This window comes from Tauraco erythrolophus, chromosome 15 (genome assembly GCF_009769465.1).
Source record: "Tauraco erythrolophus isolate bTauEry1 chromosome 15, bTauEry1.pri, whole genome shotgun sequence".
Classification (NCBI taxonomy): Eukaryota; Metazoa; Chordata; class Aves; order Musophagiformes; family Musophagidae; genus Tauraco; species Tauraco erythrolophus.
In genome coordinates this window covers 2,157,681-2,170,234 of record NC_141479.1, presented here as the reverse complement: position 1 = coordinate 2,170,234, position 12,554 = coordinate 2,157,681, and the positions used below count along the sequence as shown (strand labels likewise).

The window sequence follows — 12,554 nt, the reverse complement described above, 5'->3', positions numbered from 1 at the left end:
GTCCAAATGTAGCAGAGTTAAAACAGGAATGAAAGGCTGCCTGCCCGAGGAGGCGTGCCGCAGCAAAAAGATTTGGAGGAGTTGCATGACTTTGGAATAGTCATGGTCATGTTTTATGGAGACTGCTCTCTTACCCATGCTGCTGCAACAGCAATGGATGAATCTACTTGACTGAGGGAACTGAAAGGATAGCTCCTAAAGAGCTCCTGCAAGTGCCGGGTTGATGTATGCAAATATTCATGCCTTGTTGTATACTCCAGATAGTCTGATACAAGTTTAGTAGCAATATTCTCTCACAGCAGAGCAACGTAAGTTAGGGTGGTCTTCACAGGGAAAGCTTGCAGAAGCCTTCAGAGATCTGTTCCAGAGAGTTCTTGTTTATTACAGGAATCAGAGGTGTAGAGGAGGTACGGTTCTCTTCCTAAACGTGTAAAAAAGGATGTAGGGAACTAAGTGGAGCGTTGCCCTGCCTCTTCCGGTCTCTCATAAAAAGCACAGGCTCTTCACGTTTATTGGCAGTCGCTGGTCATAGTCCAAAGTCGTCTTCAGGCTTGCAGGCCAGCGGACGTGGCGTACAGTATTGGGCCAGAACTGCTTTGTCTGAGACTTTGCTCTTGAATGCTTTGAATTTTTTTCAGTCCCTTAATGGAGGAATTAGCGTGGAGAAGCCTACATTGGTCAAAGCTCCTTTGTGGCCTTTTTAGCATCACTAATTATCACCACCCAGACTGAAGGCTTGTCTCAGCATGGAGGAGCTGTGATTTTTCTCTCCCCCAAGTACTTTTTTAATGTGATGCTGTTGCCATGGTGCGAAGAGAGCTATGTCAGATTAAAGGTAATTTGGCCGTTTTGGTAAACTGCTCTGAGCAGCGTGACTAAGTAGTGATAATCTCGTTAAGTCACATTAAAACAAACCCAGAGCATTGGAGGGGGGGATTTCACGGTGGCCATCAGCAGGATGGTGATGTATGAAGTGTGTGGATAGTACAGATACTAACCGTTGCCTCCTAGGAATGTAAATGCAGTTTAGGCTGAACTTTTGGAAGTCTGTATGTAGGCGGTTCATTCGTTGGTTAGTTTATGTGGTGCTTATCCGGAATGACGGATCACTCGATTACGTAAGTGGTTGGTTCCAGATGTTGTCTTGCTCTTCTCGTGTAGGATGCTCACTCGCAAGGAGAGGTGGTGGCATGCCTGGAAAAAGGCCTGGTAAAAGAGGCGGAGGAGGCTGATCCGCGAATTCAGGTTTCTGATCAGTGTAAGAAGGCAATTCTTCGCGTTGCTGAGCTCTCTTCGGATGACTTCCACTTGGACCGGCACCTCTACTTCGCGTGCCGAGATGATAGAGAACGATTTTGTGAAAATGTGAGTAGTTACGTCTTACCTTCTCTTCTACAATAATCCATTAAAAAAAACCCAAACAAAACCACATTGGAAGAAGGAACAGAACAGTAGAGTGGAGCCTGAGCGAGATTAGTGTAATACTGAAAACAGGCACCTCGTAGCTGTCATTTTGCAATAAATCTGGTGTTAAATCCACTCACCCAACAAACGAGCATTATTTCTGGTGGGTTAATGAACTGAATTGGCATAAATGGTTTAATGGGCATCAGAGCTGGTGTGACAGGGAGTGGAACGACTCGGGGAGGAGGCAGCAGAGGTAAGTGACCGCTCCTTTCTGCAGCGGTACGTTGTTGCCCATGAGCCTGACTCTGCTCACAGCACTCCTTATCCCTTGAGCGGTGAGCCGGGAAGCTGCATTGTTCAGTTGGAATTAACTTGTGTCAGCTGAGTGTCTTCTCACTAAAAGGGTGATGAACACAGCCAGATATTTCTTTTTTAGTGCAGTAAAACTTAAAAGATTTTTATGTGTAGAAGTTATCACTGTCATTCGAAATATTAACTTTAATATATTTCTAGTTCAAAAAATAAATCTCTTTAGGTGTAGTTTAGCCTGCTTGTTAAGCAATACAAGTCTCATATTTAATGGCAAATGTTACTGTTCTGTTTCACAGACTCAGGCTGGGGAAGGCCGAGTCTACAAGTGCCTCTTTAATCACAAGTTTGAAGAATCAATGAGTGAAAAGGTAAGTATCTGTCATAGCGAGACAAATCCTTAATGCGGAAATCATCAGATCATTCATCAGTCCGGGCTACATTATTCTTTTTCAGTGTTGAGGAAAATCCATCATCTACGTGGTCGGATAACCGACTGCTCTAACAGATGCTTTTACTTTGATACGTTTGTGTTTTCAGCTACACGCTGATGGCTTGAATTAATTGTGCTCAAGTTACAGCCTTTAAGGATTTAAATAAATCAAAGCTTTTGGGTGGCTAATTTGGGAAGGTAGACGTGGAGCTCAAGTGGTAGCTCTGTGATTGAGTGTTTAAAGTCGAAGTCGCACCGTGCTGGGGTAAGCCTTGGATGAATGCTGCCATAAGGTACAGATTGGAAACAAAATGCTCAAACGCCTCAGCGCGGGAAGCTGTGTGTGTTTCACTCTTGTTTTCAAGGCTGTGAGTGTCTTGACTATGAAGCCGCAGATTCTGTGGGAAAGACACACGTTTTTCTTAACATTTTTCCTGAAGATGTTGCTTTCAACAACAATGAAAAAGTTGTTCTGGAAAGCGAGACCTGAAAAGAGTTTGTACTGGTGCAGGTGTTTTGGGAAGGCAGCAATGGCTTCAGTGATTTCAAAAGCAGTATCATAGTGTTTGGGATTATATGGAATTAAATTGTCTGTCTGAAAGGACGCAGAGATGGATATCTGTAAAGCCCTCCTTGGAGCAGCTCTGCTGAAGGAGCCTGATTCAGAAGCCTGGAGGGATCAGACTCATTTCCTTTTCTTTAAATGCATTAGCTATCTGAAAGCTTTATTCCAATTAACAAATTCAAAACTGAGAGGGTGATCCCTGGGGCTTGAAACAAAGCTTCATTTTGTACAAGCGTGTTACTGAAATGGACTGCTGTTCTTGCTTAACCTGGTTTAACAGGGTTACAGGGACTGAGGGGTGTTTTTTTCGAGGGGTCTTTTCCATGGTCAGCTGTCTGGCCAAGGTATAAGATGCTGAGAGGTTAGAGAAAGCTGTAGCAGATGACTAGGGAGGGAGGGGTGGATGCTCTGAGGGTGCAGTTTGCAGAGCAGGAGGAACACAAAATGTAGTTCTCACTCTTGCAGCTGCTGAGGTTGGACCGTTTGCAAAGCCATTAGTTTTATGAAAACTGTTACCCAGTAAAGAGTCCCTCCTTGCTGATGACATCGCTGCTGTGTACACACGTAGCTGATGATAGCTGCCTGGTGGGTGGCTTGCTGTCTGTAATCCAAAACTGCTTTCCAGGCTGGGCTCCCTGACTGTGCCTGACCTTCCCATGCTCTGGGGCACGAGGTCTGGGAGCCTGTATCTTCCTGTGTCTGGGACTTTCAGTCTCTCCAGTCCCAAGGTCCCTGTCGTGGCACAGAGATGGGAGCATGAAGGATAGGAGTGGGAGTATCTTGGAGCAGGGCTTTACAGGTCCTGGAGTAGGTATAGGAAGGAGCAGGAGAAAAGTCAAAACCCTGATGTAAGGAAGGGGGAGAGGGCTATAGGGCTTCTCTGGTCCTTGTGCCGAGATTGCTCCCTGTCCTCCCCACCCTACACAGGCACAGTTTTCCTCCCTTTCCAGTACTCCAAGAATGGACAAATTTGCCTGAGCTATTCTGCATTATCTGCCACCCTTGGAAGTAATTTTCATGTAATTTAAACCGAAAGCTGCGAAGCGTAGCAATGTTTTTACAGGCCCTTTTTTGGATGAAATTGAGAGGGTTGTTCTTGCAGCTGCAGGGTTTGGGTTTGGCTGCAGCGCATCCTCGTGAGCCTCAACAGTTGTGGAAAATGGCTAGAAATTCCCATGGTTTGACTGCTTTATCTGCTGTCATCTGTTCGGCACGTTGCAGAACAAAACCACAGAAAACCCTGTTTTGTAAATGCAACTGGAAAAAGTTGTTTCTTGAGGGCATGGGGGTGAGCATGTACCACAGCTGGGATAAATGTCAGCAACGGATCCTAGTTACCGAGAATGAGTCACGCTCTCAGCCGTAGTCCTTCACAAAAAGCTGGATGAATGTGCAGTTTTAAGAAGTGCTCTGCAGAGAGCTGCTGCCTTTAAAACCCTTGGTCTGTTGACCTCGGTGTGCATTGTTAGCTGTGTGGTTTCTATGAGACAAATGAAATTTAACTGCAGTCCAGCTTAAACACATTAATTTTGAAGCATCAGTCGTCTTTTGAAACACAACTTGAAAACTAAACAGCAGCAGGGCCAGCTCTCTGCCACCGGCGCGCGGAAGCTCATTCAGCCATCCCAACGTGTCTCCTGCAGTGTCGTGATGCGCTGACCACCCGCCAGAAGCTGATCGCCCAAGACTACAAAGTCAGTTACTCTCTGGCAAAGTCCTGTAAAAGCGACCTGAAGAAGTACCGCTGCAATGTGGAGAACCTTCCGCGGTCTCGGGAAGCCAGGCTTTCCTACCTGCTGATGTGCTTGGAGTCTGCTGTGCACAGAGGTACGTGGAGTTGAGTCAAGAGATGTGGGACTTGCTGGGACCTTGATTTTAAGTTTCTCTTGGACCTTTGCATGCAACGTGTATTTATGATCCTCTTCTCCAAGTAACCTTGTTCAAACTTTGGTTCAAAGGCAGATTTCCTCATCATGATGCTTTCGTCATTGTTGTTTGGAAGATCAGAATAGCTGAGTAAACCTCTGACGCTGACTCCTAGTACGTAGGCAAGAAGTCCGAGATGCAAAAAAGCAAATCCCACTTGGACTGATGATGTGTAATTACAAGTCCTTCTATTCACTGTGAATTCAAGCAGGTTTTTCCCTCCTTTATGTAGTAAGTGTTAAATACGCTACTAAGTTAAAACACGGAATAGAGAACTGATGTTTATCATCACTCAGGGAAAACCAGGGATACTCATTCCTCTGCCTTCTGTAAGTAACGTTCTTTCCTTGCAGTTCAGGAGCTTGGGTAAATGCCTTAATTTCTATGACTCTAGTTTTTCCTATGTAGAAGGAAGGTAAGTGTGAGAATATTCTTTTTGTTCCTTTAAGTTAGCGTAAACTGGAGATGTCCTAACATCAGTGGCTGTCCCAAAGGCAATTAGAAGGCCCTACGCAGCAGGACCATGCTAAAGGCTCTCTGTGACATTGCCATAACACATAAAATGACACGTTATATCCTCCAGATCTGCACTGGAGAATCGTTTTTTTTCCGCCTCGGCATGCGGCTGGGTGGTTTGCGATTCAGCAGCAGGGCGGCTTGCTCCAGTGCCCCTGGCATGGGAGGGAAGGGCCGCCGTAACACCATAAGCAGTCTCTGTATTTGTGAGTTTGAATAACTCATTGCTTCTGATTGATGTGGAAATGATGTGTGCTGTTTGTGGAAAAGTTGTGGGATTTTTTTTTTCCTTCTCCCTGCAGCAGGACAGGTGCTTCCTTGAATCATATGCAGAAAACTGCTTTTCGGTGATTAACTTCCACTTTCATGGTGGAACAGGTCCTGCCATGTGTGGCTCATGCACGAAGCACAGCCCAGGAGGAATGCTAATTACTGCACACACCTCCACGTGTCTGTGTTGTAGTGCCTGGGAGCCCCAGTTGGGGTGTAGGACCGCCGTCGCGTGGGGTGTTGTACACGTACGAGTAGGTTGTGATGGTGGCTTAAGGGAGGGCATAGCAAAAAAGACGTGTTCCTTGTCATTAAAAAAAAAAACCACAACAAACTGTCTACATGGGGCTGTAGGAAAGCTTGTAGCAGATCTGAGCATTGATTAAAGTTAGATTTCTGTGCAACTACAGTGGTTTGTTGGGCACTGTATGTACTCTTAGAATCATAGAATCATAGAATGGTTAGGGCTGGAAGGGACCTTCAAAGGTCATCTAGTCCAACCCCCCTGCAAGGAACAGGGATATCTCCAACTAGATCAGGTTGCTCAGGGCCTCGTCCAACCTGGCCTTGAACGTCTCCAGGGATGGAGCATCCACCACCTCTCTGGGCAACCTGTTCCAGTGTTCTACAACTCTCATGGTAAAATAACTCTTGGTAATAACATATTCTGTTCTGGGTTTTGGCTTCCTCAGCAAATATGTGCTATTGCTCTAGAAAACCTTTTCCTCAGAAAACGTTTAACTTGCTGTCCAGACAGATTCCTCCTCCAATTACATATCAAGCTGGTAAATTACCAGAGGTGGCTTCTGTTTCTACAGGGGAGAAATGAGCCCCTAATCATATGGGCAAGAGCTGGCCTGTACCACAGAAGTGCAGGTCCACCAAGCATTTCCAGCTGTTCTTCAAAAGCACCTTCTGTAATGACAAAATAAGACTGTCCTGATCTTTCAGGAATCCTTTTTTCAAATCCATGCGTTGAATCCATAGTCTGGCTGGTTTACAAGTTCAGTTAAATTCTGGGAGCTACCATAACAATTGGTTTAATCCCCAGCACGTCTGCTCTAGCACATTTGTTGCAACCTGGTGTTGTCCAGAGCGTGGACACCGTGGCTATTCTTCCAATGTGATGGTAGATCAGATCAAGAGAGGCTCTGCTAAACATCAGTACTAAATCATGTCATCTTCTCTTGGCTCAGGTCGACAAGTGAGCAGCGAGTGCCAGGGCGAAATGCTGGATTACCGGCGCATGCTAATGGAAGACTTCTCGCTGAGCCCCGAAATCATCCTGAGCTGCCGAGGGGAGATCGAGCACCACTGCTCAGGGCTGCACCGCAAAGGTCGCACCCTGCATTGCCTGATGAAAGTAGTACGGGGCGAGAAGGGAAACGTCGGGCTGAGCTGTCAGCAGGCAGTAAGATGCTTTTCTGTCACTTTGCTTCTAGGTGCCTCAGCTGGTAGAAGCACTGATTTGCCTGTTAATGTATGGGTTTTTTCCTGAAAAAATACATTTTGGATTGTTTCGCTCTGGATTTTGTACTGGGTCTCCAGTAGTTCGTCTCCAGCAGCTCTCAAATCATGGAATTCTCTCCTGGGTGCAAGATATAGGGAAACTTGCTTTTTTAGGCATTTCAAAACATTCCCTCTCCTTCCCTTTTCCTCCCTATACCCTGTTCTTGGAAATGCACTAAATCTTCTCAAAGCACCTTTCCACTCGGTTTTAGTTTTGCTATTTCATTCAGCTTAAAAGGTGGAACTTCAGGGACAGGTAGGTACAACACGCTGCTGTCCATCCCTGTAGTTGCAGCCCATGAAGGAAACATCGTTCCTCTCCAAAATACCTTTTTAAAATGGGATCATTCTTTTGTCATTTTAAAACTCCATTTTGGCCCAGATGCATCCTGTTTGTAGTCTTTTTAAATTGGAAACAATTATTTACTATTTATTCAAACTTATTAGTGCTTTTTAGTTTGATATTATGCTTCCATACTTAATACCTGCTTTTAATGGCCCATAGGTCTGGAAAAGTGACGTCAGTGCCAAAAATGGCTAGGGAGGTTTAGTGCTGATGTAGGAATTTTGGGAGATGTATGTCCTTGACCTCCTGCAATATTCGGAACCACTGTAGTCCATTGTCAGTGTAAATGTAGCTTAAAGCCTGAGCCCAAAATGTTGCCAGTTTGCTTATGTTATCGAAGATCAATTAGTACCTGTTAAATTTTGGTAAGGCATAAGATGCTTTTGTGGTGAAGTTTATTTCTGCATAAATACCAGGTGTATTGGTGCAGCAGCTGCACAGTTTGAGTCATTTCTGCGGTGAGCTGTAGTGCATGACTTAGCTTTCAAAGTTGGTGTGAAAAACTGAATACTTGCTTCTATTTAAATACGAAATTGAACTTGCAAATTGTCAGAAGAGCAGTTCATCTTGGGAATAGCTTCCAGATCATGAAGTGCATGTTCAGAACAAGCCATAAGTCAAGGCAGGGGACCTCCAAAGGTGATGTGAGATTTCAGACTTTTGGAGAAGGATGTCTGTAGAAATCTGTAGGGCTTTTTTTTTTTTTTTTTACTTCTCTTAAGCTTCTGCTTTATTTTTGTATAGTAAGTTGATGCCACAGCAGGGCTTGTCCATTCCTTGCCCTTGAGTTGAACGAACAGTGTTCTGTTCCTTATGCAAAAGACAGCAGGAGCAAATTAAGTGTTGGTTTTTATAAAATGTGATTAGTTTGTCCATATTTTTATGGACAAGAGGAAATAGGTGATTGCAAGAATAGGGTAGACATTCCAATGTTCTGAGTACCTGAGGGCCGGCATGATGCTATTATATAGCTGCCTGCGGCCTCTGAGGGTGCAACATTTATTGTTGATATTTTTTGCTTGTGAATGGTAATGGTTGTCTCAGCTGTCGCTGGTTTTGTTCTGTTTTGATTTATTGTTGTAGAAAGAGCTTCTTGCTTTTACCTTCTTTGGTAGGTAAATTATAAGGAAGAGAATATTGTCTGAAACCTTTCCAGATACTGTGTGGCTTGTGCAAGAGGCTCAAAACTCACCTGTCATATGAGATTGGCCCGTATGACCGGCTGTGAAGAAGGCAAGTCAGAGGTCCATCACAGCTTAGTAGCTGCAGCTACTTCATTTCTTTTTGGATACCTAGAGAGCACCTTCGACATGTGCTTCTTCTAAGCCACTGATGCTTTTCTGAAGCTGGTTTTCTTTGTTGCCGTGTGTCAGTATAGTTCTGTCTTTGAGACATGTGGTTGGTCTCAGAAGTGCTGCCTCAGTTAATTCATTCATGGGGGAAAGATTGACCTGTGGTGTTTCCAAAAACTGGTAAGCAGACCACATCAAAGAGTGTGGACTGTTTTGTTTTGGGATTTTTTTTGTCTACAGTGCAGCGTTGCTGAGAGCTCCTATCACTTTGTACCTGCAATGGCTCCTCATTTGCAGACAGGATGGCTGCTTCAGCCGTCTCCTGCTTGTTTGCTCCTGGCTACTGCTTGGTCCGCATGGCTTCAGCCCAAGTCCAGCTAGACCAAAGCTGACTGATGTTGGTCCTTGCTTTCTGATGTTCTTGGGCAGTTCATAGTTCAGGAACATGTTGCTGATGCTCTCAGATTGACCTTTGATGTGGCTAGTCTGTGGCTACTATACCTTCTCACCTGCAGAAACAGAGGAAGGCAACACTGTTGCTTTGGGCTTGTCCCAGCAGAGCTGGCTGCAGTGCTTTGGGCCCATCTCCAAACGTTGTCTTCTCTGTGCAGAGTCAAAAACTTACGTCCCTGTGCTTTTAGTAGCATCTAATACATCACTTTCATTTCTTGGCTAGCTCAAAGCAGTAAGACTAGTCATGAAATTCTTCGTTGTAGAAGCTGTATGACCAGATGTGCTTGCCTAGACGGTTTGCTTGAGGAAATTGGAACAGGAAACATCTAATTTGGATCTGGTTTTACTTAACTGTCCTGTCTGTCAAGGTTTGCTCTGATTCTGTTTGCTTTATGAAAGGAAGATGTTTGCCCGTCTGCCAAAAACAACACAGAAATCCCAAAGCAATAAAACATAACCAAAGAACCTGCATGATTTTATTTTTCTGTAGGAGCATCTGCTGGTACCCTTCCCTGCGTGAGCGATGTGAGTGATTCTTTGTACTTAAACTGTCAACGAAATGCATTCTCAAACCTTCTCAAAACCCAATTTCTTGATCTGAGGGGTTTTGTTTCTAGTGACACCTCAGCTGGAATAATCTTGCATCTGAGAATCTGTGCTCACGATTAACGGTCCTGTTGAGCAAGAGGCTTCCTAGACCCAAACCTCTGAGAGCTGTGTGGCTTTTTGTCTCAGTTTTGATCAGTGAACTTGTCAAAATGCCCAAGTTCTGTAGACGGTGGAGGAATGATGGCTTTCTGTGTAACATAAATTATTCAGCTTAAGTTCAAAAAAAACTCCTGGGTGTTTAGTCAGCTTTGTCTTGCCTAACTGTAGGCTCTAGTACCTTCCTCACCCCAGCATATCCCAGATGTGCTCTAGCAACGTGCATTTTTAAGGACTGTTGGCAGTTTGGCTTCGCTATCTCAGAGCAATCTACCTGTTCTGAAGCAAAGGAAAGGGCTCCTGTTTATACTATTGATGTACCTCTGTAGGGGCATGCATTTTATTAAGGAAAAATAAATATCATCGGAATGAGATACGACTTCAGGAGCATGCCTTCCCATGTAAAACTTTGGGGAAGCATTGCACAGCTTGGATATGTTCCAGTCATTAAATGGTCTTCTGCAAATGTCATACTTGTGTTGTCCTTTGAAGGAGGGAGATCCTGCACGTAGGGAGGGTGGGTCTGCGATGCTGTAGGTCATCAGACAGCAGATGTATGTGACCTTTAATTGGCCATCAGCCCTTGAAAGATCTACAGCTGTACTGGCAGTGTCTAGCACCTGTGGTGCTGCTCAGTGGAAGCAATGTTTTGTACTAGAGCTGCTGGGGAACTGTTGCTCAAATATGTGACTTTTATGTTGCTCTGGTATCTTTTGGGTTTTTTCTGCGCAGTCCCTAGAGCAGGTAAAACTAGTCCTTGCTAAAAGGGCAGGTATTTCTGCTTTCAATTTCTGATACAGCTAATAAACCGATAATTAATTGTTAATTTAGTTCCACATCAGGATAAAAGTTCAGAGGATTGTAGAGGTTATCCAGCTGATTTCCAGCTGCCTGGGTTTGTTGCGGGAGGGAGGAAAATCCTATAAAACCTTCGCTTTTATTACTGGTGCCAAATTATTCCCTTGACCCTGCAGTCAGAGCAGCTGACTCGCTGCTGCACGTCTTGCATGTGGTTGAGAATCATGGAATGGTTTGGGTTAGAAGGGACCTTAAAGACCATCTAGTTCCAACCCCCCTGCCGTGGGCAGGGACACCATCCACTACACCAGGTTGCTCAGAGCTCCATCCAACCTGGCGTTGAACACTGCCAGGGATGGGCCAGCCACAGTTTCTCTGGGCAACCTGTGCCAGTGCCTCACCACCCTCAGAGGGAAGAAGTTCTTCCTTAGATCTCATCTAAATCTCTCTTTCAGTTTAAAGCCATTGCCCCGTGTCCTGTCACTACACACCCTTGTCCAAAGGCCCTCTCCAGCTTTCTTGTAGCCCCTTTAGGTACTGGAAGGTGCTAGAAGGTCTCTCCGGAGCCTTCTCTTCTCCAGGCTGAACAACCCCAACTCTCACAGCCTGTCTTCATAGTCAGGACTGGGGATCCTGCAGTAGAAAGACCTCGAGATGATCTGGTGCTTCTGAGCTGTGGTATCCAGCATGCTTTGGCCTCTTCCACTTGATGGCAACACAAACACCACTTAAACTGAGGCCTGAGGAAGAATCCTACCTATATAATACTCTGGCCAGTTTATTTAATCTGTGTGTGTAAGAAAGCGCCAGGTTTGAAGTTTTATTCATCCACTCGTCCTTGAGGGAGTAATTCCAGTGATCATACTTCATCCCTTTTTATATGTAAACATCTGACACGAAGTGAGCCCAGGACTTTATGCTCAGGGTATTGCCCATCCGTGCAGGCTGCGTGTGTTTGTGCACACCTGCAGAGCGCCCCTCTTCCTCTCCTCCCTTGGTCGACTCTTAGGAAGTTTGTAAAGGACTTGCCACTTCTCCTGCTGGTTGAGGTGCAGCACCCTGTTATGAACTAAATCCGGTATCAGCTTCTGTTTTGACCACTGTCAGTGTCACATAAAATGTTTCTTTTTATTATTATTATTTTTATTTTTAGTTAAAATATCCCAAGAATTTTTGAATCAACAGCTTGTACCTGTGTCCCTTAGAAACTCAGGCTGGGCCTAATTAACTTGGCCAAGAGCAAGTTGCAGGAAATCCTGTGTTCCTCCCAGGCAGTCTGTGGTCTGTCCTCTTGATTACAGGTTTCCTATGGGATAGATAGTGCTAGTTGTACTTTTCTCCAGTTCTCCGATGCTTTTTTTTTTTCCTCTCTGTTTTGTGCTGTTAGGGCTTTGCCCGTGAGAGTTTCCTGGGTGGTGTTTAGGTGCAGACTTTGAAAGACGGAGGGTAAAATTGTATCCGTGCTTTTGATGTAGTTGGGCTGAGGGCCAGTAACAAAAATCATTAAATAAGTGTCAAGATGTTAACAGCGTAGACCATTTGGTGTCCCTGTGCAGTTGCCTTCTAAGCAAGCTCTTTTTTTTTTTTTTCCTCTCCAAATTTGTCAGCTAAAAATGTTTCTGTCGAACGATGATGCCAATCTGCCCTATGTCAGTCTCTGGGAATTCAGAGCTTGGTGGGAGATGAAGTGGAGTGTGGAGATCCTGGGCTGGAATGCGGCCTGGAAAGCTGCTCTTCTCCCCCAAACTATAGATTAAGCAAGACAGGCATTTACCCAAATTCCCTTCATATATATATGAAGACAAAACCAATACAATATAATAAAAATAATAAATTGTGTACTGTAGAGCAAATAGGGGTTACCCTGGATTCCAAAAGCTTGAACAGGCATACTTGAGGAAACCAGCAGAAGAGGACATTTTATTCTGTATTTCGGTGAAACTGTGTGTCCTTTTCCAGCAATTAAAAAAGGTTTTTAAGCTTGCTTTGTAGATAGGCATCTGGTCTTTGAACAATGATTTGTTT

At 44.7% G+C, this 12,554-nt stretch overlaps 1 protein-coding gene across 1 annotated transcript in view; it reads left to right on the top strand.

The window, feature by feature from the left end:
- Positions 1 to 12,554, top strand: part of GLG1 (golgi glycoprotein 1) — an 89,247-nt gene that overhangs the window by 53,826 nt on the left and 22,867 nt on the right. Inside the window, exons 5-8 of the mRNA XM_086621029.1 lie at positions 1,162 to 1,365; positions 2,016 to 2,087; positions 4,358 to 4,541; positions 6,623 to 6,837. Coding sequence (XP_086477155.1) covers positions 1,162 to 1,365; positions 2,016 to 2,087; positions 4,358 to 4,541; positions 6,623 to 6,837 — 675 coding nt within the window. The remainder of the gene's footprint in view (positions 1 to 1,161; positions 1,366 to 2,015; positions 2,088 to 4,357; positions 4,542 to 6,622; positions 6,838 to 12,554) is intronic.